Raw genomic sequence first — 26,140 nt, 5'->3', positions numbered from 1 at the left:
AATAATGTTTGTAAACTTGTACCAATTAAAAATGCATAACAAAAATATCAGTAATTATATGAAATGCCATGTACGCGTTCTGAAAGACAAAAATTACTTAAAAATTTCATTTAAAATCATCATAGCACCAGCCAAAATTAATTGCAAAAAAATGGCTCTTTTTTGTAGCTATTTCTGAGAAAAGGTTTAGCATAATTTGTTAATAGATTCCACTTTAATTGTATTTTATTAATGATTTTAATGATATTTTATTAATGATCCTCTTCTGCGTTTTAATCAACTTTAACCCAAAATGTTACATTTTAAAATAAAAAAAAATAAAAATAATAATAATAATAATAATAATAATAATAATAATAATAATAAATGGGAAATAGGTCTAAATGCAAAAATCCAATTTTTCTCTGTGAACAGTCTACACAGTCAGCCATTATGAAAAAAAAGTGAACAGCATTGAGGGGGTGACAAAATAGAGACACGAACACATGAACCAGAGCCGATTCTCCCTATATTCAAAATATGCATGCTGCATGGGGCCCCCTTGCGCTCAGTGATGATTTAATTTTAGTTTCGTTTTTGATTTTGGCCAGTGGTTATGAAAACATGAATGTTCCTTTGTTTTAATGTGGTGCGCTGTCACCCTTTCTATGTAAAAATCAGTCAAATCATGTAACATGAATGTCGTAGTCTCTTGCTCGATACTAAAAAAAATTAGTTGAAAGCCGAACGAACCCCAGAAGAGACAGTTTCTCAAGCGCTGTTTGTAAGCATGATTCAAGAGATGGAATGAAACACAGTCAAATGTGTTTCACTCATTAATTAATTCATTCATTCATTTTACTCACAAATCCTCCCCCCTCTCCGACCCCCCAGCCACAGTTTTGCATTAGGACCCCCGGAAGTCTGTCGGCACTGCATGAACTGGTGGTGTGATTGTAACAGAACTAGTTGTGAATGTGTGAAATAAATATAATAAATAAGACTTCAGCGTCAATACAGGAAAAAAAAAACACACACACACACATACACACAGCAATGAAGGAGTGAAACACTTGGTATTGGTGTTCATATATTCTCTCTCTCTCTCTCTCTCCATATATATATATATATATATATACAGTATATATTCAAATCCACAATCTATCCACAATCTAAAGTAAATATGTATAAAAACAAGGAATTCACAAGCTTCACAAACCATGGCATTACGTATGTTTTTTTTTCTTTTTTACTTTCACCAAAGGTCTTAAAAAGTGAGTCTTAAAAATTGAATTTTAAAGGTCTAGCCTCCATTTAACTTGAAATACGGCATTAATTAAAAATAATACAAAATTGCATTATTTTCAGTGGATCATAGTTATTGCCTAATAATTAGTATTAAAAATGATCTCAAAATTATATTAATAGTATCACTGAACAAAAAACAATATTGTATCGATTGTACTTTGATTTCAGGTGTTCTACAAGTGAGGAGAACCAGAGGGTCAAATAACCAAATGAGGCCACTGTAGGTTGTATTTTGGATGCTGGTGTTCCCAGTCGTCTGTTTTACTAGCTAACCAGACAACCTTATTCTACCATGATCTAAATGATCATCTTGGTTGACCATCTGATTTACTGTAAAATTTTTGAATGGCTTTATCTGGTAGACCATCACTAACCAGCAAAAAACCCTCCAGTATGTTCTTCTTAGCTAATATTTTTAATAGAGAATGTTTCTTTTGTTTTTGAAATGGCATCTTTAGTTATTCAATTCAGTGATTATATGCAGTATCCTGCAAGGATGTCAAGTAAATTAATAAAGCAATAAGCCCCAAGAAGCCGTGGTTAACAGTGAATTTATAACAGCTAATGGGTGTCGTTAGGCACGACGCGAAGCCTAAAACCACCTTAGCGGCTATAAATTCACTGAAAACCAAGGCTTTACAGGTCTTATTGCTTTTAGAAAATGGTTATTCCACACAGGTAGTAAGGTTTCACAAAATAAAACAGAGCAAATAAAATGTAATGATATTAATAAAAACATTTTTCTTCCGCCAAACAATGTACTTCCTCAAAAACAGTTGTGGTTGCAACAAAGTGGCTGCCAAGCAACTTACAAATGTAAACAAAGGTGTATGTTTGTGGAGTAATTTACAACAGCCTCAAACAATCAGAATCAAGGACCAGAACTATCTGTTTTAAAATATATTAATCATCACACTAGTGTTGCAAAGCGAAACAAAAAGCACACAGAGAAAAAATAAGTAACAATGGATCAGAATGTGTTGAGTAGCTGACTTATTTTTAATTACCAAGCATTTAAACATGTATATTTTATAAGCCACTTATACACAAATTGCACATAATAATATGTATTAAACTGAACTAACATAATAGATGAATGTATAGTGCATTATCTGCCATCTCTAAATGAAAACACTCGTAACAAAGCCTGTATGAATGTGAATGTGACTGGGCAGTCACAGCCCAGGCCTAAATGAAGGGTTGGGTGTATGACTGAAACCATACTCCTGCTGTATTAGAGCAGTAAATGAAACCTGTGGTGCTATTATGCATCTGAAGACTCTACAGTACAAGTGTTATTATACAAACGCACACAACTGTTTAATTGTTCAGCACACAACTGTTTAATTGTTCAGCTACATGAATGGAATCTTGTTGCAATGATAACCTATGTTGTTTTAATAAAATTACTTATATCAACATTAATGACTTATTACTGTTATTAAGTAATATTAAGTAATGTAGTCATTTTTACAAATAAGGATATCTTCATTTGTAAATAATCTAAGTTTTTGTCAGATTTGTACCTAAAGTAAAGTTATGTAGCTACACACATCACTGTCATAGAAAAATGAAACAACAACAAAACTTCTAATTACCTTGTGAAAAATAAAAGCTTACTATATATCTATACATGCTATAAATGATTTATTAAAAGAAAACCTTTAAAAAGGGTACTTATTTAATAAAATACTCAAAATACTCAATAACAATGTTTTTAAAGTGAATATGATTGCCACTGTGTGCATACTGATACAATAAAGTTAATTCAAAAGGTTTTTTTTTTTTGCTATATCTAAAGACATGTCCTTGTCCTATTCAGTATCCCTTGAGTATCTATTCAGTATCCCTTTCTCTGACCTTTCAACATCTGTCATAATAAACCAGACCTCATAATGACCAGGCCAACAACTGCAAACATGTATGTATGTATGTACATACGTGACTTCTATTTCATGCAATACATATTTCTGTGGTCACTGGCTGTCCTGAAGTCCACTGTGTAGGTGTTCTGCCAATGTGAGGTTGATTCTGTGGAGGGAGCTGTGATGCTGAGGGTACTCTTCAGCAAAATGATGGAGAATGGAGCTAATCTGAGATAAGAGCACAGAAAGGAATTATTATTAGTCTTGTTTATAGGATTCTAAAATACTAGCTTCTGCTTTTCTCCACTTTGCCCCACTGGTTCTACTTCAGCTACTCATAATAACACAAACCATTTAAGTTTGCCGTGAGCTTCAGTTTTGTTTGGGGGTTAATTTGGAAGTGAGGCTTAAAGAGCACAGGTACAGCATATGGATTCACTCCATATGCTGTACCTGTACTCTTTAAGCCTCACTATCATCATTAACTGAAGTGAATTTAGGGTCTACAACTAGCTTTGCATGCTAGATAATTTAACATGAGATGTACCCAGGATTTTGGCTTTATTTACTTTATCAGAGAATCTTCATTGGATTTTACACTAACCATTTTCAATCGCTCTTCCAGTTTCTGTGTAGCCAGCTCCAGTGCCGTGTCTCCGCTGGCCACCGGAGTGTACTGTCCCTCCTTAACAGCCTGCAGATGTTTCACCCGGCCCTGCAGCATGGGCACGCGAGACAAGCTCTGCAGAAAAGAGCAGAGAACCTTTGGTGATGCCACATAACTGCCACACAATTATGAAACATAAATTAAACTTAAATGGTTAGAACCTACAGTACATCTAAATTACCCTTGCAAACCATGCCCACTAGTGCTGATGTCTTAAACAAGTGTTTGTATTGAATAAACATTCAAGAGTGCAAAATGTTGTTTCCTGCAATTGTGGAAATAAATGTTAAACAATGTAAACACATAGTACACTTGCCACTCTGATATGACTTGCATGTGGAGTAAAATTGCTCTACATAGGATGATTTAAATGTAATATAACTGGTTTATTAAGCTGTGACAAGACTGGGCCACAACTGGATGTCCAGTATGTAAGTGCGTGACATGCTGTTGGATGCACTGACTCTCTCTTTGGTTTCTTGTAATGCGCTGAGCTCCCGGGTGAGAACCGCACTGGTATTGTGCAGGTCATTGAGATGCATTCGTTTGTCTCTGAGGCTGGAGGTCATAGAGCCCTGCCTCTCCTCCAGATGAGTTATAACACCATCACACTCTTCTGCTTGCTGAACACACACACAGTAAACAAGATTATTATATAAGACTACTTCTAGCAAACAAAATTATTATAGTAAATACTGATTTGAGTTTAAAACCCAAAGCTTGCATATTGGAAATACATACAAAGAAAATCAGTTGCCTGAGACAGTGGTCAATTATATAATTTTTTGTGCAAAAATATTTTGTAATATTTTGAATGCCACCACTGACCAATCACACTCAAGTATCCCAGGAAAGATTCAGTTTCAGAAACTGTGTTAATGAGATTATGTAATGAGATAGTAATATTACTAGAACATAAGTGTAGAAAAATTAAACAGAGTAGAAAATGCTAAAAGTAAAATTAACTATGTATAAAGTAGAAAGTAACAAAAATTAAACTAAATGAATAAATAAATTGCATTATTTATTTAAAATAAGATAAAAATTAATTTAAAATGTCTAAACCATAAAAACCTTGATACACACACACCTTCTTTGCTTGGAGAATCTTTCGGCGCAGGCTCTGGAGAGTGTTGTGGTAGTCATTGTGTGTGGGCTGCTTATGGTCAGATCGTGCCTGAGCCTCACTCCGAACAGCTATTGTCTCACGTCTGGCCACCACTGACTCCATGTCTCTCAACAACCTCTCCTGCTGCTTCATCAGTTGAGCATAACGAACCTAGACACATACAGTACCTAACATCCATTCAGACTGAAACCACACTTTCACATTTACAACGTTATACACTCACCTCCATGCGGTGAATCTCTGCTCTCATGGTTCGTATGTCTCCCTGTCCAATGTCTGAATCTATGGCAGAGCGAGTCTCTCGCATAAGCTGGGTTCTCTTCTCCCACAGCATGATCTGACGCCTTCACACACAAAACAGTGGAAATAGCAATGAAGTCATATTAGTTAACTCTACACTGTGTTGATTCTTTAGCCCTCTTATTATACTGATTCTATACATTATGGTTGTATGTACAGTATGGCTGTACTTCTAGCCTAGTGACCTAGTAATCGTAACAGCATTTTTTTGGCCAAAGGTATATGGGTCGGCTACTTACTCATCACTAATGATGCCCAAAAATGTTCTCTAGGTTGGATTACACTTGGCAAAAAACAGGTGTGGAGGCTGCAATCATTGTAATAATATAGTGAAAACTAAGATTTATACAGATTTTTTCTCTGGTGAAGTTAGAATTGTAATTCTTCTTACATGAGTAATAAGTTGCAATATGGTCATTTTTATAAAGGTCTAAAAGGAAGCTTAGATTGAGAGTGGCAGAACATAATTGCTATTTGAACCAAGAATTGAGTGTATCCAGTTGCAAGACATAAGGGCAACAGATGCAGATGGAATGGCAATGACAACCAGAAGTTACCCGCTGTAGCCAAAGATAGACAGTAGAAAAAACAGGGAAAAGGAGCATTCAGTCATTTATCAAAGTTACCAAAAAAAGTAATTTAAAAAAAACAAAAGACAAGTCAATTTTGGCATTAAATGAACACACAGCCAGGACACTCAAGGTGTGGATGGAGGACCACCAGATCAAAACCATGTCATGGCCAGCCCAATCCTCAGACCTGAACCCCACTGAAAACCTCTGGAATGTGATCAAGAGGAAAATGGAAGGTCACAAGCCATCAGACAGCTGAGCTGCTTGAATTTTTGAGCCAGGAGTGGCATAAAGTCACCCAACAGCAATGTGAAAGACTGGTGGATAGCATGCCAAGATGCATGAAAGCTGTGATTGAAAATCAAGGCTATTCCACCAAAAACTGATTTCTAAAATTTTTCAAAGTTGAAACATCAGTCTTGTGTTGTTTTATTAATATGAACATGTTTTCTTTACATTATTTAAGGTCTGAAAACACTGCATCTTTTTTAGTTATTTTGACCAGTTGTCATTTTTTGCAAATAAATGCTTTAAATGACTATGTGTATTTGGAATTTGGGAGAAATGTTGTCAGTAGTTTATCCACCTTATTTTTTCATGTAAGAGCAGTGTGGCCGTTTGTAAATTTTATGGGTCTGGCTTCCGGTCTCATCCGTGTCCATCTATTTTTAGCTGGGAAAAAAACAGCTTGCTTTGCTGCTTGATATTGCAAATTGGTTTGTCTTACCATATAATTTAATGCATTTTCTTAATTATGAACACACTGGTTTGTAGTGTAAACCGTTTACTGCACATTGTTATTCTTCTTATTATTTCCCTATAGTGTCTAATGAACCAGAAGTCTCCCCCATAGACTTACTTCAGCGTTGAAGAATAAGGTGGATAGAATAAAACAAAAATGTTAATTTTACTCAAACACAATACTACAAATAGTAAAACCAGATAAACTGATCATTTTTTTCAAGAGCTGTATTTTCTTTGTTAGTTCGTGTTACTTTCAAAATTTTCATTTTGGGGTGGAGTAACCCTTTAATGTACTTAGCTAATGTTAACAAACGGAACCTCATAGTAAAGTGTCACTAAAATTTAAAACTCAGTCAGAGTATGTATGTGTGAAGTGTGTTGGACTCACTCTGCCTCCACTAGACTGTTCACAAGTCTCTCTTTCTCTTCATTTAACCTCTCCAGCTTCAAATGAGTCTCAACCGAATCCCTCTCAGCCTCCTACACACAAAAGATAGATACAAATAAACTGTTTAAGATGTCTTTTACACAATAAATCACATGACTAATATTACATGTCTGTTTAGATCAGGGTTTCTCAACTTCTGAGGTCTACTGTCTAGCAGAATTTAGCTCCAACCCTATTCAAATTCTGCAGGACGATGGACCTCGAGAGCCAAAGAATTCTACTCTACATTATCATTCTTCTCGAAGGCCATGTACACACTGCAAAGTTTCATCAGTGACAACTACATTTAGAGTGAATCCCCTGAATAATTGTTCCATGCGTGTATGGAATACTGAAATTGTAACGATTGTCAAAGCAACGTTTTGGCATCTCACGTTACATTAATCTGGCATTTCTGCAGAGCCTTTAAATTTAAGACTTTTTAAGGACCCACAGGGACCCTGTTATAACTAAACCCCCACTGGCAGCAAGCTGTGTCTTGGGCTAGACTTGAGATTTCAGAGCTGGTGACAGCAAGTGTGAAGAGCGACAGAACTGTGCCCAAATCTGCAAATGAGTCCAGACTCTTATCTCTTCCCTTGTTATTTTCTCTCACTGCACATACAGAAGAGAGAAACATCTCTAATGCACGTTTAAAACATAATCAGTAACTGGTTGTAGTGCTTGAGTTAATGCTGAATTGTTGAATGCTGTTATCACCCCAGTAAATTATTAAACTGTATATATAGAACAGGCTTAAGCACAGATGCTGTGACAAATGACTATGACGATTTAACTAGAGTGCTTACATGGCTAAAATGTCTGCTTAAACACAATGGGAAGCAAACTAATTAATTGTTTAACCTTTAGAATATTCAATGATTAATATTCTATTAAGATATGCAGTATAGTGTTGCATTTACATTACTACTGATCCTTTGCGTATTTACTATCTAGTACACTTTGAAAGACAAAAAAGCTGTTCTTTGTTATACAGTAAATGGCTGAAATCCCCCCAAAAAACATTAGTTATTTCTTACTGTACTCTGTGAGTTCTGGAAACTAACACAGTACAGGATACAAAATGGAAAAAAAAGAAAACCCAAAAAAAATGTTAAAAATGAGTGGATAAGATTTTCATAATATAAAGCTTCACAGTGCATAGTGTTGTACCTTGAGACTCTGTCTGAACTCTGTCTCCATCAGACTGTTGCTCTGCTGCAGGGCTTGATTCAGATCACTGTTCTTACTGAGCAGAGAGTTCAGTTTGACCATGTCTGTCATGAGAGCTTTAATCTGTTTTTCCAGATCTGCCTGCTCTCGCTGATCCTGCTCCATCTCACCTGATAGGCACGAACATAACCAGACTAATTTTACTACTTTGTACTTACGTTGTTTGTTCTTTGTAAAATGGCAAAAATTAATAAGTGTTTTTTCTATATTGATAACATGAAATAACATGATAAGGGGTAAATTATAACACATAAAATGTACTACTACACATTAGCAAAATGTGGTACATACTCTCTCTCCTGATTTTGCTCTGTTGCAGTACTGTGAACTGTGTTTGCAGGGTCTGTACAGAAGAGCTTTGTGCCTGTTTTTCCTGAGTGAATCTCACTAGCTCCCCCTGCTGCCAAAGCCACAACTGCTGCTGCTCTTTAATCTCAGCACCAACTTCTTCCAGCTTCTTAGATAGAGTAGCTGCACGGATCTCCAAAGGACTTAGGTCTTCATGCTGCTCTCACACAAACATTTGAAAGTTTAAATATACAGTATGTAAAGTAACTTGAAAATGCAATTACTTTACTTTAGTATCACCAGAGAGGTGTCTATCCCAGTTGAAAAACAGCATATGCTGGTTAGGTACACTTTAAAGCTGGTTTGAGCTGATTTAAGATGGTCATGAGCTGGTTTAAGCTGGTCATGAGCTGGTTTAAGCTGGTCCTTAGCTGGTCATGTGCTGGTCCTAAGCTGTTAGCCCCTGTTCAGGACCATCTTAGGACCAGCACATGACCAGCTTAAATCAGCTCATGACCAGTTAAGGACCAGCTTAAACCAGCTCAAACCAGCAGCCATGCTTCAAAACATACCTGAGCAGCATATGCTGGTTTATTTCAACAGGGATATCTTATTCAAAACATCCATACATTAAAACATGTCTAACCCCAGTACTGGACACAATATCCTTGATCTTCTTGTTGTAGATGCTAATGATGGCCTGTTTTCGCTCAATATCTGTGACTTGTTTAGCAATCTCTGCCTCGCGAGAAGACAGTAGCATGTGACGCTGGCTTATTCCCTGCTCAAGTTCAGCTTGAAATGCAGCCAGAGAATCCAGATGTGTCGCCACCTCTTGTCCTTCCAGCGTTACTGCATTGATATCATTCTCTAACTTAGTTAACTGAGCCTCCTGAGAAAACATAAATGAAAAGGTTTGAATTGAACATTGGCAGATCATACTACACCAAATAATCCAAAGTTAATTAAAAATCAAGGTGCTAATTAAGAAAAAACATCACACAACTTACAAATGATCTAATTATAATTTACTGAGTGGTGAATATGTATGGGTTGGCTGACAGCATCCTACCTTTTCTCTCCAATGTGCTGCAGTTTTATCAGTCAGTCGACGTGAATACGTTGCTGCATTATTGTGAGTAAGCCGCTCTTGCAGCTTGTTCATGATCTGGTCCTCCAGATCCACACGCCCTGCAGATTCTTTCTCCATCTGCTTTCTAAGAGCCTTGAGCTCAGACTGACGCACCTCATGGTCCTATAAAAGAAGAGATAGACATAACATTTATTTTAAGACAAAAGCTTTTGACCAGTGCTTATTAAACTGAGAAATATTTGAGCTTTAGGTTGATGTGAATGAAGTACCACAAGCAGTGTACTGAGGGTCTTTTCTGTCTCCTGCAGCATTCGTGTATATGTGCTATACTGGGCCTGCAGGACCTCCTGATGGTTCTGGGAGTGTGTGATTAGTTTACGTGAGGCGGTGGAGTCATTCTGGGCCCGGTTCAGACGCAGAGTAAGACGCTCATTCTGCTCTTCTTCCTGTGTGATGGACTTTTTGTAGCCCTCAATCTCTGTGTCCAGAGAGTGCACCTGATCACTGGCCAGCCTGGAGGAGGGTCCATCAGTACAAATCAATACTGTTGTTTGGATAATACATACACACAGAAATCTTGAGCATTATGTTTACCTCAGTTCCTCCTGCATTGTATTGTAAGTCTCATCCCTCCTCTTCATCATTAACAGGCTGCTGTTCCACTGCTGGAGTAACTGCCTACGCTCAAAAACCACAGAGTCCAGTTCCAGCTGTGCCTATAGCGTAAACACACACATAGCCATGATTGACATTTACAAATTTTATCTTTTGTAGTATAACCACTGGCAGGGTTGTACACCATTCAGAATTTAATTGAGAAATTCTGAATCTAAATCTAATCTGAATTCTGAATTTCTGAATCTAAACTTAATTTGATTGGAGGTAGTAAAAAGGATGCAGAACTGATTCTGAATAAAAATACGCTAAAATGAAAAAAACAACAACAACAACAACATATAACTGTAATTTAAAACGCTAAAAGAAAAAAAAATTCTAATTCAAAGACTTTCATCAAGGAATCCTGAAATAAATTCTGAAATATATTTTAAATATATATATTTTAAAATACATTTATAATAAAAAACAATGCTTCTGGAGCACCAGATCAGCATATTACAATATGTTATGTTATGCTGAAGACTGGAGTAATGGCTACTGAAAATTCTGCTGTGCCATTACATAAAATGTCTAAAAATGACATACTTACATTAAAATGTAGTAATATTTCACAATATTACGGTTTTTGCTGGTATTTATAATTAAATACCATAATATAATTAAATATAATTATAATTATGTTCCTATGATTAAATTTAAATTATATAATTGCTCCCAATAACATAACTAAAACATAACAAAAGTAAAATAACCAAAAATGTGATGTTTCAAATTAAGTGTTTCATTAAAATTTATAAGATGTATGCTTCACTTGATCTGTTGCAGAGGTGTCTAACCTCAGAAAGAGCATCCTTTGCAGCCTTTGTCTGCTCAGTCTGAGCAATAATCTGAACTTCATACAGAGAGATCTGCTCTGAGAGCTTTTCCACATGCTTGGTCAAACGCTCAACATAAAGATCCTGACAGAGAGAAAGAGAGAGATGTTTGAAATGGAGAGAATGCATTTTACATGTATATTTTTAAATGTTATCAAATTAAAGCAGAATAACTTGAATTTTCAGCCTAAAATTGTGTGAGGAAAATGATTAAAATGATACAATACACAGTATGCTAAAATACCAAAGCACATGAAATGGACAGTCATGTGGTCTAAAACTCCACCTGCTGGTGTTTGTGCTCCTCTGCTTGAGTTCTCTCTTTCTGGGCTTTGTGTGAAGCATTTATTATGGCTTTGACGTCTGAGCGAAGGTCAGTATTGGCCTCCTGCATGTAGAGCAACTTCAGGGCCAGGCTGTCCACTTTAGACTGTAATTCAGATACTATAAAGAGAGCACAAATTATAAAGGCAAGACGAACTGAGACTTTATAGCATTTAACTGACTTGTGGATTGTCTAAGTCTGCACCACTAGAATTGTAAAATAATGATTTTCAAATAATTTTCATCCTGTCTGCTATTGTTCGACAGATAGTTCCCCCCCACAATCTAAAGCCTTGAGCTATTGTTAGTATGTTGGGCAAGTTGGGTCGATATCTGGATAACAGGGTTTTACAGTGCCACAGAATAACAATGTTAAATTAACTTATGAAAGAAGTATTGTGTATATTATGTTTATTCATCCATTACTTTGAGAAATCAGAACTAATGAACAACAGGAGATTATTGCATCCCAAACACACCTGTGTTCAGTGTTATAAATAATTATCTTAAAAATGTGCTGTTGGTTACACACTTAAAAAAAAAAAAGGTGCTTCACGATGCCATAGAAGAACCTTTCTGTCTAAATGGTTCCATTAAGAACCTTTAACATCTGAAGAACCTTTCTGTTTCACAAAAGGTTCTTTGTGGTGAAAGGAGGTTCTTCAGATTAAAAAAAGGTAAGAAAGGGAGGGTTCTTTAAAGTACCTTTGACTGAATGGTTCTTCTATGGGCTTGTTAAGTGATGAGGTAATGCGTCCATTGAACACACCAACGAACCCCAACTCATTTCACTTGAGAATACTATCTCAGCAGCCATTTATGAGCACTGTTTATTCATATTAAACATTTAAGCTAAGCATTTTCAAATTTACAGTGTACACTACAGTCTCCTTGCTCACAGCATCCCAAACACAAATAATTTATATATATATATATATATATATATATTATTATTATTTTTTTTCGGATTTCGGTATGTTAAAGGGTAGGATTATAATTTTTTGTTGTATTATATCACATTGTCGGTGTATAAATAGTACAGTTTGTTGTTTTTTCGTGTCATCTTAGAGCATTTGGACCCGGAAGTCACGGAAGAGGTGATCCTTGACGTCAGACTTAACAAGCGAATGGCATCGCTGTGAAGAACCTTTTAAAGCACCTTTATTTTTAAGAGTGTAGAGCAAAATTTTCTCTACTGTAATTGCATTCTTGTTCATAACAGAGTCATTAATAACTAAAACAAAAAAAAGTTAAACCAGAGAGTTTAAAAAAAGTTAATTTACATAAAGCTGAAATGAAATCTAAATATTAGATGAAAAACAAAACTAAACCAAAGTTTAAGCTGAAGCACTAATAAATAAAAACTGAAACTGAACTAAAACTGAATTCAAACCTAAAGAGTAATATTAAAATAATAATAATAATAAATGTCAAAAGCACAAAAACTACAAACAAACAAACTAATAAATAAATAAATAAATTAAATATAAAAAATTAAATAATAATAATAATAATTCAAAATCTGAATAAAAAATAATAGTATATAAATAACATAAAATATCACTGGTTCATAGATCTTCTTACCATGTATACGCTGTTTGTTGGCCTGACTGGCAGTATCTTGGTACTGATTTTTTACCCCATCTAGTTGGTCTTGGGCCTGTCTGCGCTGAGCAGCAGCCTGGGCATTAGCCTCATGACTTGCCTCCAGAGTGGCCTGGAGTCTGGCCAACATCTCATGCACCATGTATACTTCTTCAGCAAGTTCGTGGCGTTTTTGAGCCTCTGCCTTCTCAACTACTATCTGCAGCAAATCAGTAACAAACAGTTTCTGTAGTCCTTGTATGTATGCAGTTTTACAAAGATGGATCATAACAAAGTGAGAAAAATACCAAGAGCTTTTTACTCTCTCTCTCTATTACCTTCTCGCGGAGCTCAAGGTTCAATCTCTCCAGCTGATTACTGAGGTTGTTTTTCAGTGCAGACTGGAATCTTTTCATTAAAGGCTGATTGATAGAAAATGTGAAGAATAACATAAGACGGCAGGTATCAGGAAATATATATATATATATATATATATAAAAAAAAAAATATATATATATATATATATATATATATATATATATATTTTTTTTTTTTTTTTTTTTTTTTTTTTACTGCTTTAGTCATAAAATCAAGTTTACACACATGCTCAGGATCCAGCACAACAAGTTCTTCCTCTTCCTCTTCCTCATCATTCTCTCTGATACTCCTTTCTGCCTCAATGCCACTGATCTCCAGCTGGAGGGAGTGCTGTTCACTGGTCCCAGCTGCAAGTCCCCTGATCCCAGCATGATCAGTGCCTCTGTCATAATGGTCTGACTGCTCCATTGATTCTCTCTATGAATAAAATCATTAACAATCTTCATTCTACATTAAAACCAACTAAGTTAATTAATCTATATGATTAATGTCTTTCATATGTAGTGTTAAACTGATACAACTGAAAGGTTCGTGTAAGACTTTTGACCTCCTGAGGCTCAGTAAATTCATCAGGACCCTCTTCCTGCCTGTTCATCTGATTCTCCGGCAGACCTTCATCACACCCACCACCTTCCATCTCTTCATAATAAAAAATAAATTACCGCAATTCAACACAGACAAAAAACAGGACTTTACAGAGTAACTGCATTTTAGATCATTTTAAATAATCACCCGTTTCTTTTGTATCCTGGTCCTTAGTAGCAGAGAGCTGTTATGAAGCAATATTTTCTCAAAGTTATAAAAAGTTATCGTTCAATTTGTAATAATTTCTGGTATCACCATTTAGCAGCGCGAGACAGCATTGTCTCTTTTGCATTTCCGTTGCTAGGAGACGCCACACTTCCGGATTCACTGCTCCTTATGAGACAATCATTCTGAAAAAAAAGTTTTAAACAACAAGATATAAAACATAGTAGAATTCTTAAAATTATTTGTATCTTTATTGTCACTTCCTTGTTATTTTGTTTATTTACCTTTTTTAAAGGCAAAAGAACCTTTAAAGTTATTTTTCCTCCCACACAATAGGTGGCAGTGTTGTGCCTTCAACTGGCTTCAGAGAGCGCGAAGAAAGCTGAGCTCAAGAGGCAGTGCGCACATAGTGTGAAAACGGAATGGATGTTAGGATATTAACATAGTGTGCGTGATCAATGATTACACTTCTGTGGGTCAGTATTTTTAAAAGAGTTTGATTATTTACTCTCTGTCATGCATGGAAACGTAATATGTTTAGATTCGTATTACGTTCGTGTTAACAGGCCAGTGTTTCACTCATAGCTGAGCTGACCTGGGTGGACATGTCATTAGATTCTAGTAAAAAAACAAAACAAAAAAAAAACATAAAGTAGTATGATCTTGAAATGCAGTTTCTTTACATCGACCATAGTATTTTTGAAAGTAACTTAACTTACCATGTAAACATCAGAGTACATGCTATTCATTCATTAACATGGCATATATCCAGGGATCCTATATAAAATTACTGTTTGTGAGTGCAGTCTCTTCTGTTTTTTTGAATTTCCAGAAGAGATGAAGGTTAAAATAAAGCAGTGGAATGGCGTGGCGTCCTGGTTGTGGGTGGCCAACGATGAGAACTGTGGCATCTGTAGAGCGCCTTTCAACGGCTGCTGTCCAGACTGTGGGTAACCTGATGTCACTTTGTCTACACTGCCACCTGTGCCTTTTTTGTGCAGTTTTGTCGTGAAAAACTGTTGCTGTTTTAGTTCAACTTGTGTAGTTGAACAAAATGGTTCTACTTTTACTCTCTGGTTTTAACAGGTAAGGTCCCAGGAGATGATTGCCCGTTGGTTTGGGGTCAGTGCTCTCACTGTTTCCACATGCACTGCATCCTGAAGTGGCTGAACTCTCAGCAAGTGCAGCAGCAGTGCCCGATGTGCCGTCAGGAGTGGAAGTTTAAAGAGTGAGCTCACCTTTCAGGCAACAGCACAACACCTGGATTTTCACTGTGAACTCTATATGAAGAGTTCAGATGCAAAACCAGCTAAATCCATCTGACGTATTTCTTTAAAATGAGCATTTCTTTATGGCTACTTTGTATAGGTTTCTATGTAAGTACTGGTACTTCTGACTGGGCTGAGGCTGGAATTTAGTGAGTTTTAAGTAAAAGTATTTGATGGACGTATACTATGTGTCAGGAGCATTCACTCAGTATCATCTCATTTTTGACCGAGATGGCTTTTAGCTGGTTTTACATCTGAACTCTTCATATTTTCTTAATAGGGATGCACCGAAACGTGCGTGATTTCACGTTGAGCCGTATATACTACACACAGCCGTTGTTCACTGACGAGCTGCGCAAATTCACACTGATAATGAACATGGATTTGCGCAGCTCGTCAGTGAACAACGGCTGTGTGTAGTATATACGGCTCAACGTGAAATCACGCACCTGATGGCATTTACCGCTGATTACAGAACCGGCTTTACTGACAAAACGCGCAAGCATTTCGGCCGATACGTTTCGGTGCATCCCTAATTCTTAAAAATGATTTTGGATGACTTCTGTGGCAGTAATGAGTGTTCTTTTTTTTATTCAGGGGAGACACTTCCTGAGGAGATTAAATAAGTGCACACTCAGATCACTTCTTTTGTTTGTTTATTTATCATACAATAGTATATTTTGCATCCTACAAATGTAGAGTTTTGTGATTAAATATCCCACAAAATGAAAGTATTTTTAAAAAGACATGGTATGGTTTTGTACAAAGAATCTGACGTTACAGATAAAATGGCTGCATTTTGCAGCCAAACGGACAGTCATTTTAAATTATGAACACAGTACAGAATGTCACAGGACATTTACAATGGTATGCATTTGTGTATATCTTAAATAACTTGACATAAAATTCTCACAATTTGATTTTTTTTTTTTTTTTTAATCAACACACTTTTACCTTCATTATTTATTTTAGGATAATATAGTCAACCATTCTGGAGGAGTTAACTTTAAAATGTAACATGCATATTTGTCCACATTCATTGAAAATTAATTTATTTGCCCTGATTGTCTGTAAGCCATATAGTAATGCTTGATTAAAATTATTCCTGATGGTTAAAAATAATTAATAACAAAGGCACCACAGTAGACCTTATTACTAAAAATATACTCAATTATTATTTAAAAGGGAGGGGGTTAAATTCTGATATAGCACAGACATTAACAGGCTGCTATCAATTAAGTGACTCTAAGAACAACATTAGAATGCAAGCTACCAACTATATTATTTTATGAACAGTACATCAAGGCAAACCAAAGGCAACATTAAACACTCACATTATAGGTAAAGGTAGTTAATCAAAAACAATAAAATAAAATGCAATATTGTGTTAAGAGAAAGTGTCCCCAACTAAGCAAGCCAGAGGCGACAGCGGCAAGGAACCAAAACTCCATCGGTGACAAATGGAGAAAAAAACCTTGGGAGAAACCAGGCTCAGTCGGGGGCCAGTTCTCCTCTGGCCAAAGTTCCCGTGGTCTTGTGCCGACAGCCGTCTAGGTGATGTGGTCTTTAATGTGGATCCGTCTCTGGGGCTCATCTAGTTGATGTGGACTCCGCTGACATTCAGGGCTGTAGAGGTCGTCTCTAGGTGCTGATCCACCGTCTGGGCTGGGTTCGGACTGGATCCGGGGACTGCAGTGACCATCTGATCTGGATACGGACTGGATCTGGTGGTTAATGTGACCTCGGAATAAGAGAGAAACAGACTAATATTAGCGTAGATGCCATTCTTCTGACGATGCACCGAGTACATCGGGTGTTATGGGAAGTGTTCCCGGTTCCGGTTGACCTAATTAGTGCAGCCTAACAATCCTTTAACGGATTTGAATTATAAGAATGTGGATTTGTTATGTGTAAGCAAGGTTAAAGAGATGGGTCTTTAATCTAGATTTAAACTGACAGAGTGTGTCTGCGTCCCGAACATTGTAGGGTAGATTGTTCCAGAGTTTGGGTGCTAAATAAGAAAAAGATCTGCCGCCCGCGGTTGATTTTGATATTCTCGGTATTATCAAATTGCCAGAGTTTTGAGAACGCAGCGGACGTGAGGGACTATAATGCGATAAGAGCTCACTCAGGTACTGGGGAGCTAAACCATTCAGGGCTTTATAAGTAATTAGCAAGATTTTAAAATCTATACGATGTTTAATAGGGAGCCAGTGCAGTGTAGACAGAACCGGGCTAATATGATCATACTTTTTGGTTCTAGTAAGAACTCTAGCTGCTGCATTTTGGACCAGCTGGAGTTTGTTTATTAAGCGAGCAGAACAACCACCCAATAAAGCATTACAATAATCTAACCGTGAGGTCATAAACGCATGAATTAATGTTTCAGCATTTGACATTGATAGCATAGGTCGTAGTTTAGATATATTTTTGAGATGGAAAAATGCAGTTTTGCAAATACTAGAGATGTGGTTTTCAAAGGAAAGATTACCATCAAATAGCACACCTAGGTTCCTAACTGATGACGAAGAATTGACAGAACAGCCATCAAGTATTAGACAGTGTTTTAGGTTATTACACGCTGAGGTTTTAGGCCCAATAACTAACACCTCTGTTTTTTCAGAATTTAGCAGTAAGAAATTACTTGTCATCCAATTTTTTAACTCAACTACACAATCCATTAGTTTTTCAAATTGGTACGTTTCGCCAGGCCGCGAAGAAATATAGAGCTGGGTATCATCAGCATAGCAGTGAAAGCTAACACCATATTTCCTGATGATATCACCCAAGGGTAACATGTAAAGCGTAAAGAGTAACGGCCCTAGTACTGAGCCTTGTGGTACTCCATACTGCACTTGAGATCGATATGATACCTCATCATTTACTGCCACGAATTGATGGCGGTCAGATAGATACGATTTGAACCATGCCAATGCACTACCACTAATGCCAACATAATTCTCAAGTCTATTCAAGAGAATGTTGTGGTCAACAGTATCAAACGCAGCACTAAGATCCAGTAGCACTAACAGAGAGATACAACCACGATCGGATGATAAGAGTAGATCATTTGTAACTCTAATAAGAGCAGTCTCAGTACTATGGTACGGTCTAAAACCTGACTGAAAATCCTCACAGATATCATATTTCTGTAGGAAGGAAGATAACTGTGAGGATACAACCTTTTCTAATATCTTTGACAGAAATGGGAGATTCGAGATAGGTCTGTAATTAGTTAATTCGTTGGGGTCAAGTTGTGGTTTTTTAATTAGAGGCTTAATAGCAGCCAGTTTGAAGGTTTTGGGGACATATCCTAATGACAGTGATGAATTAATAATATTTAGCAGAGGATCTATGAGATCTGGAAGCATCTCTTTTAGTAGCCTAGATGGAATAGGGTCTAGCATACAAGTTGTTGGTTTAGATGATTTAACAAGTTTATACAATTCTTCCTGACCTATAGTAGAGAATGAGTTGAATTGTTCCCCAGGAGATCTATAGCGCACTATCTGATGCAACACTGTAATTGACGGCTGCATAGTGACAATTTTGTCTCTAATTGTATCGATCTTAGAAGTAAAGTAGTTCATAAAGTCATTACTGCTATGCTGATGGGCATAGTCAGTGCCTGTTGGTTCTTTATTTTTTGTTAACTTAGCCACTGTATTGAATAAATACCTAGGGTTATGTTTGTTTTCTTCTAAAAGAGTCGAAAAGTAGTCAGATCTGGCCGATTTTAACGCTTTTCTGTACGATAGGGTACATTCCCGCCAAGCAGTACGAAAAACCTCTAATTTTGTTTTCCTCCAGCTGCGCTCCATTTTCCGGGCTGCTCTCTTTAGGGCGCGAGTGTGCTCGTTATACCACGGGGTCGGACTATTTTCCTTAATCTTCCTTAGGCGCAGAGGAGCGACCGTATCTAGAGTCCTGGAAAAGAGAGAGTCAATAGTTTCTGTTACTTCATCAAGTTTTTCTGAGCTATTGGACATGCTGAAGAATTCAGATAAGTCAGGAAGATTACTTAGAAAGCAATCTTTTGTAGTAGAAGTGATGGTTCTACCATACTTGTAATAAGGAGTTGAATTTACAGTTTTAGTTATCTGAAGTATACACGAGACTAGATAATGATCAGAGATATCATCACTTTGCTGCAGAATCTCAACGGCATTGACATCAATTCCATGTGACAGTATTAAGTCTAGAGTATGATTTCGACAATGAGTGGGACCTGACACGTGTTGTCTAACTCCAATAGAATTTAGAATGTCTGTAAATGCAGCTGCCAGCGCATCATTTTCAATATCAACATGGATGTTAAAGTCACCTACTATTAAGACCTTATCTGTAGCCAACACCAGCTCAGATATAAAATCAGCAAATTCTTGAAGAAAATCTGTATGGTGCCCTGGTGGCCTGTATACAGTAGCAAGTACAAACGTCATAGGGGATTTATCATTAACAATTGTTTCTCTGGATAATGTTATATGAAGCACCATTACTTCAAATGAGTTATACTTGAAATCCGCTCTCTGTGAAACACTAAAAATATTGCTATAAATTGTAGAAACACCTCCCCTTTACCTTTTAGACGTGGCTCATGTTTATAACAGTAATCATGAGGAGTAGACTCGTTTAAGATAATGTAATCATCTGATTTTAGCCAGGTTTCTGTCAAACATAGCACATCTAGATTATGATCAATGATCATATCATTTACAAAAAGCGCTTTTGTAGAGAGGGACCTGATATTCAAAAGGCCAAGTTTTATCATTTGTTTCTCTGTATTATGTAAGTTTTTTATTTGTTGAACGTTGATTAGATTGTTACTCTTAAATTGGTTTGGACGTCTTTTGTATTGTCTAGCTCGGGGAACAGACACAGTCTCTATAGCATGATATCTAGGTGTAAGGGTCTCTATGTGCTGAGAATTAACTGATTTTGGTAACGTGAGGCGGCTAGCAGACGGTCGGATTAGCCAGTCTGTCTGCTTCCTGACCTGGGCTCCAGTTAGTCAAGTGCAAACTCTAAGACTATATGCCATATTACTAGAGAGAAGAGCGGCACCACCCCTGGAGGGATGAAGACCATCTCTTTTCAACAGGTCAGGTCTGCCCCAAAAACTTGTCCAATTGTCTATGAAACCTATGTTATTCTGCGGGCACCACTTAGACATCCAGCCATTTAGTGACGACAGTCTGCTATGTATCTCGTCACCACGATACGCATGTAAGTTGAGCCATCATGGGCAACTTTTAAGTGAAAACATTAATGTAATTATACACAGTAATAATTCAGCAATGCATTGATCTATTCCAAATCTTTGTGCTGTACCTTTCTTACAGATAAATGTAAACCAAACAGAAGATATTCAGTGTTTTAATATTTGTGAAACTTTTTTTACAATACTAAAACCAAAATTAATCAAGCAGATTCATGGATGGCAATTCTGAATGCTTGTTGAAAAAACCAGGCAAAATAATGAAAAAATCTATGGAGAGAAATGTCTATATTTCATTGTTTTCATAAACAATATATACATTATCAGGAGGAAAGGTGCTACATGAAAATAACATTTTTTATACCAGAGCATTAAAAATAAGGTTGGAGGAAAATTGAACCATTGACTGAAATTGCCCCACTAACACTATTTCTAAAAAAAAAAAAGTACCGAATTGAGTAATTTAGGTCTTTCTCTGTGCGCTAAATTCAAATTTTAAGATGGATAAATTTAAAAAAATAAATAAATAAAATAAAGGTTTTAAAAGCATAAATTAAAATGTTTAGCACATTTCCCATATGTTTTCCTCAGTCACAGACAGCTAGACAAGATTGGCCACTTCCTCAGTTTATTCACATAAAAGACATTAAAACAAGTCTCTCTAGTCTCTAGGTTCAATAGGTTAACTATGAGCAAATCTTACTTCAATGTTTTCTTTTTTTCTTGCAACATTCAAAAACTGTACTGAAAAATAGTACAATTTTTGTTTTGTGAAATATTTTGTTGGTTTGATGTTGAAAATCATATATCAAAAAGACATGCTTTTTAACATGTACACTGGTTTACATTCACATAGAGTGCTGTAGGGATGACATTTTTGGAGGCCAAATCCCAGAAATAAAGTTTGCGTTTATGGTTTCCATTGTTCTAAAATCAACAGGTTTTTGATTAAATGCCTGAAATAAGGTAACATAGGCTCAGGCTTTTTCTTCAACATAAAATACATCAGGAATACCCCAATGCATTTTTAAAAAATCTGCTTGTCTTGAGAAAAACAAGATGAGCTAACAATGGCTAAAAAGGATTTTAGGGTTATTAAATGTATTTGAGGAAAAATCTACTCAGAAATTTGTGAAAAGTATCATTCTGAACAAATCTTGTAATAACTTTAGTTGGTCACAGAGCATGTTTTCTGCAATGACCCAAAAGCCAATGGATAAATCCAGGCTTTTTCTCCTACAAAAATACATTATCACTGCAGCAGTCTAAATAAAAAGCAATGGACATTATAAAGACATCATTAAAGCAGCATTATTTGTCCTTAAACACTGGACAAAGCTGTTATCAGTGAACAACGCTGTTCATTTAAAAAACAGGGATCAGCAAATAATTGGCCTAAATAACAGTGCATCAGGCAAGAGATTTTTGCTGTGTTAGTCTGTATTCAAGATAAATCCAGTTGTTTCATAAAGACTTTTTGGAGTCTTGTGTGTTTTTCCTTTTCACATCATTCAAGTCCACTGGTGTAAACGCTGAAAAGTAGAAACAAATCGTTAGAGAGCATGCATACATTTTCAACATCATATTTCATGTGAGTCTTTAGGAACATTATCAGAAAATATAAAACTGTATTCAGTTTTTAAGAAAAATCCACCTAGACAAAAGAAGGGAACATCTGTTTAAACAACTCTGGCAAATATTTCAACCATTATTTATTATTTATCACTCTATGTTCCTTCAACAACGAAATACAATTCTCAAGACAAATCAACCAGATAAACATACAGCTTAGTGCAGGGTTTGGTGTCCTCTCCACATACTTCTGAGGTCCCTGGTTATTGTTTTCACTTCCCTGGCAAGTCTGCATTTCTCTCATGACACGCTGCCAAGCTGATGGAAGAACAGTTTATGTTATAGAAAAGTCTAATTCCCCCAGAAATATAAACTTCTCTTACACACAAAAAAGATTGGTCTCTGATATTTGAAAATATTTCTTAAGAGGCAACTTACTGTAATGTATGAATCGCACATTTTCCTCATGTGCTGGTGTGAGTAGTTCCTCAGTGTTGGTTGGGGAACAGGCTCCAGATGTTTGCTTGTAATTCTGAACCATTTTAAAGATGAAGAAGTGCCCACAACAAAATCCCTATGCAACAGTTTTCTATTATTAAATCAAATTTAAAACACTTTAGTGACAGATCCACTGTGAAAGAGCCTACTGTTAAATGGACAACACAGAATTAATTACATGATTATCTGAGTGCTCTCTAGGAAGTGTCAAAAGCCCAAAAAGAGACGGCTAAAACCTGAAACTGTAGCAACAGCTTTTAGAGCTGATCTGTTTTTAAAGCATTTTACGTGCTCAAGATTACATATAAATCATAAATAATGTATAAATATTATATTCATGACTTTTTCATTATTATGTTTTAAATTCTACCTAAGTTAAACCTATCACAGCCAACTAGTACGATATCTAAACTACCCCGAACGTAGCTTTAAGGTCAGTCTCACAAACATACACCAACGTGCTGTTATATAGTACTGAAATACCAAATGTGTTTTCATATTTTCGCATAACATAAAATATCTTCGCGAATGATATCCGGCTAGCTTGGCAAGCTAACGTCAAATAACAGAAACCCTCGACAAAAACACAACAGAACCCGACACTTAAACCTGGGATCGATTTAACGTAGCTAATATAATAAGATTACAGTGACTAAAACCTCTGCGCATCTGAGACTTACAATTTGAAATCCTTTGTCCCAGCCAAAGACGCTTATCAAAGCAACGTACACTGCTGTGTTCTGTGGTGTCTAGTGATGTCAGATTGGAGAACGAATCATTCTGTTGAATCGGATCTTTTCAATGAACCACAAAAATCGGTTCGCCATCAGCTTTCCTCAAAACCACATCTTTATGTGAAATAGTTGGACCATTGTGCGCTATTTTGAAATTTAGCCACATTTAACCGGGAACTGTCTCTTTCAGACGTGTCTGACTCGTAAATGAGCCAAAATCCATTGAGTGAACTGTCAGTAAGACTAACTGGAATTTCACGTTACAGAAAAAATAAATGGGTCGAAAAGTAATTTTAGTGCTTAAACTGCTGACGTCGTTTTCTATAAGTTGAATCACGCATGTAACCGGAGACGAATCACTGAATCGTTTTATTGATCCAGGTATCACGTGTTTCAAAAGAACCGATTCGCATAAAGTACTTCCCACAGAACAGCACATTCGCGATTCGTTCAGCAGAGCACATCCACGGTCAACTGTCAGCCGCGTACGTGCCTTTCAGATGAATTTTTACATTTCTATAACACATATGTGGTGCTTTCAGAAACATTAGGCGTTACATAAATATATAGAATATGTCATTCAATAACAGTGGCATTTACAAATGTTTGATTTTACATTGAAAAGCTGTAAATAGTGCTAGGGTTTTATTGTTATTATTTTATGTATTTTGTGTGAGGAGCTATGGACACAGACAACAGTCAAAATAAAACACACCACTGCTTTTTAAATGTATATTTAGGTATAAAAACATTTAATCCAGGCATGTATAAAATTAAGACTTTCTGTACAGTGTCATGTTTTATGTAAATTGCTAAAAAAAATCACATACAATCACAGTCACATTTATCAAACTCTTACTATAGTGCATAGAAAAACATCAATTATAACAAACTGACACAAAAGCTGTTGCAACTGTTGTTAGCCTACAGCAAGAACACACTGCATCGTTTACACTGGAAGAGCTCCTTCCTGTGGAGGTAAGTGCAACTCACATCCTAATCACTGTCATTGGTCCAAATATGCAGGACCAGACAATTATAACCAGACACTCTGTCAAGGTGTTGCAATACCAGCTCCACCAGCACAGGGGCTGTTCCACTCCTTTGTTCCTCCATCTCTTTAACATGGCAACTGCCATATAAGAAGAAAGTAATCAGAACATGAGTGTCAGGCAAGTTCAGGCACCACCAACCCCGAAGAGTTCAAGCAGCTCTTTGCTGTCTGGGTCAATAAGGTCAGCAGGCTTCTCCCCACAGTCATTTTCAGCCTCAGTGTCTGCACCCAAAGAAAGCAAGTATCTGAAACAAAAAGAAAAACTTTCTTTAAATGATCAGTTTCTTGATAGATTTGGTTTCACTAATCACACACATTTTAGAGGTCAAAGAATACAGCTGGTAAATGCTTGATCTCGCTTGAGGATTCTTTGCTGAAACACTTTGCCTTTAAAGTTTTCTTTGATAGAGAACTATTAAAAAAACAGAAATCACTAAAGGCTTGTCTTTATTTTCCTGTATTCTAAATAGTAATCATCTATTAAATGTCGAGGTCTAATTTGTGTTTACTGAAGTCTTAATAATACATTAAATTAAGCAATTTGCTTACTTTGCTATTTCTGGAAAGCCATCACTACAGGCCATATGGAGTGGAGTCCATCCGTCCTCGTCCCTCTGAGTGATGTCAGCCCCATATTTTACCAGAAGCTTTACACACTCCAGGTTTCCAGATAAGACTGCTTCATGAATGGCTGCCATGCCTAGACAATCATCAAGGAGCAAATGTTAAATGACAGGCTCAGACAGCTCAATTATCAATGGATTAAAGCTTGAGACACTTTTGATTATGTTGTCAAATAATCAGAGCTGCCTAGACAAAAATGGCATTGCTAATTATTAGGATAACTAGCCTTTATTAGAGATCAGGGAATGCTTTGATGTTCATAACTGCATTTTAATTACTTGCATGTAGAGTATCTAGTTCAGTCTGAACAAAGATTTACTCTCCATAGCTGATTCAGTTGAGTACACAAGTAGTTGATATTCCTACCTGAATGATAGATGGTGTCCAGACTCACTCTTCTAGTTCTAATGAAGCGTCCAATTCTCTCCAGCTCTCCTTGGCGGACATAATCCTGAAAGACTATGTCATTGGGAAAGTGAACATTTCGCACAGGTTTGACAGAAGGCTGTGAATGAAAGCATGACACTGGTCCAGTGGCATTTGGATTGCACCCCTCATAACGTATGGTCTGGGTGACTGGGCACTGGTAGTACTTCATCATTCTGTAATGTTCTTGTTCCTAAGACTGAATGAGAAATTCTGCACTAATTCTCAATGTGGCTAAAAGGTTCAGTGCAATCAGATGTCTTCAGAATTTCTTTCTTTTCCAAGGTGCTGGTCTTGACGATTGCAGCTGCTCAGTTGTGTCTGGTTGTTGTCTCTTGATGTAGAGTACCTTCCTACCCAGTCGTTCAGAAGTTGGTCTGAAGTCAGGGCTCTATGTGTACCCTATATATACCCCCCACTAGACTATATTAAGAGACTGTGGTCTCATAGTTCAGATGACTGAATTGGAAGACGAGTGGGTGTGATCTTGAGTCACACCCCTACGATTCTCAGCCAACTTAGCAATGAGATACGTAACCTCAGCTTGTTTTCATACACCACCCTTTGAACCAGGTCTTTCCTCCTCCTCTTCATATAAAATCCCCCAACCCA

General features: G+C 36.6%; 3 protein-coding genes across 4 annotated transcripts; 1 reads left to right on the top strand and 2 right to left on the bottom strand.

Annotated features, from left to right (window-relative positions):
* Positions 1–2,187: 2,187 nt before the first annotated feature.
* ccdc40 (coiled-coil domain containing 40) lies at positions 2,188–14,260 on the bottom strand. The gene is made up of 19 exons (XM_051111874.1): positions 14,117–14,260; positions 13,932–14,023; positions 13,610–13,801; positions 13,345–13,428; positions 13,007–13,226; positions 11,385–11,542; positions 11,060–11,182; positions 10,200–10,321; positions 9,875–10,118; positions 9,585–9,767; positions 9,159–9,404; positions 8,516–8,729; positions 8,165–8,334; positions 6,953–7,044; positions 5,172–5,292; positions 4,910–5,098; positions 4,284–4,442; positions 3,757–3,894; positions 2,188–3,380 (listed from the first exon to the last, which is right to left on the bottom strand). The coding sequence occupies exons 2-19, from the start codon at positions 14,019–14,021 to the stop codon at positions 3,264–3,266; spliced, it is 2,862 nt and encodes a 953-aa protein (XP_050967831.1). The 5' UTR covers positions 14,022–14,023; positions 14,117–14,260; the 3' UTR covers positions 2,188–3,263.
* A 212-nt stretch (positions 14,261–14,472) lies between these two features.
* Positions 14,473–16,039, top strand: anapc11 (APC11 anaphase promoting complex subunit 11 homolog (yeast)). 2 transcript variants are annotated; one of them, XM_051111910.1, is made up of 4 exons: positions 14,473–14,610; positions 14,967–15,080; positions 15,221–15,362; positions 16,000–16,039. In XM_051111910.1, exons 2-4 carry the CDS (start codon positions 14,972–14,974, stop codon positions 16,013–16,015), a joined length of 267 nt encoding a protein of 88 aa, XP_050967867.1. In that variant the 5' UTR covers positions 14,473–14,610; positions 14,967–14,971; the 3' UTR covers positions 16,016–16,039. The 2 variants fall into 2 exon arrangements, with proteins under 2 accessions (XP_050967867.1, XP_050967868.1); XM_051111911.1 differs by lacking the exon at positions 16,000–16,039 and having other exon boundaries at positions 15,221–15,366.
* An 8,114-nt stretch (positions 16,040–24,153) lies between these two features.
* ppp1r27b (protein phosphatase 1, regulatory subunit 27b) lies at positions 24,154–25,919 on the bottom strand. Its single transcript, XM_051111909.1, has 3 exons — positions 25,469–25,919; positions 25,028–25,178; positions 24,154–24,723 (listed from the first exon to the last, which is right to left on the bottom strand). Exons 1-3 carry the CDS (start codon positions 25,701–25,703, stop codon positions 24,603–24,605), a joined length of 507 nt encoding a protein of 168 aa, XP_050967866.1. The 5' UTR covers positions 25,704–25,919; the 3' UTR covers positions 24,154–24,602.
* Between the last annotated feature and the right edge of the window lie 221 nt (positions 25,920–26,140).

Source organism: Labeo rohita, chromosome 6 (assembly GCF_022985175.1).
Source record: "Labeo rohita strain BAU-BD-2019 chromosome 6, IGBB_LRoh.1.0, whole genome shotgun sequence".
NCBI classification, from domain to species: Eukaryota; Metazoa; Chordata; class Actinopteri; order Cypriniformes; family Cyprinidae; genus Labeo; species Labeo rohita.
This window is presented reverse-complemented; position numbering and strand designations above follow the sequence as displayed.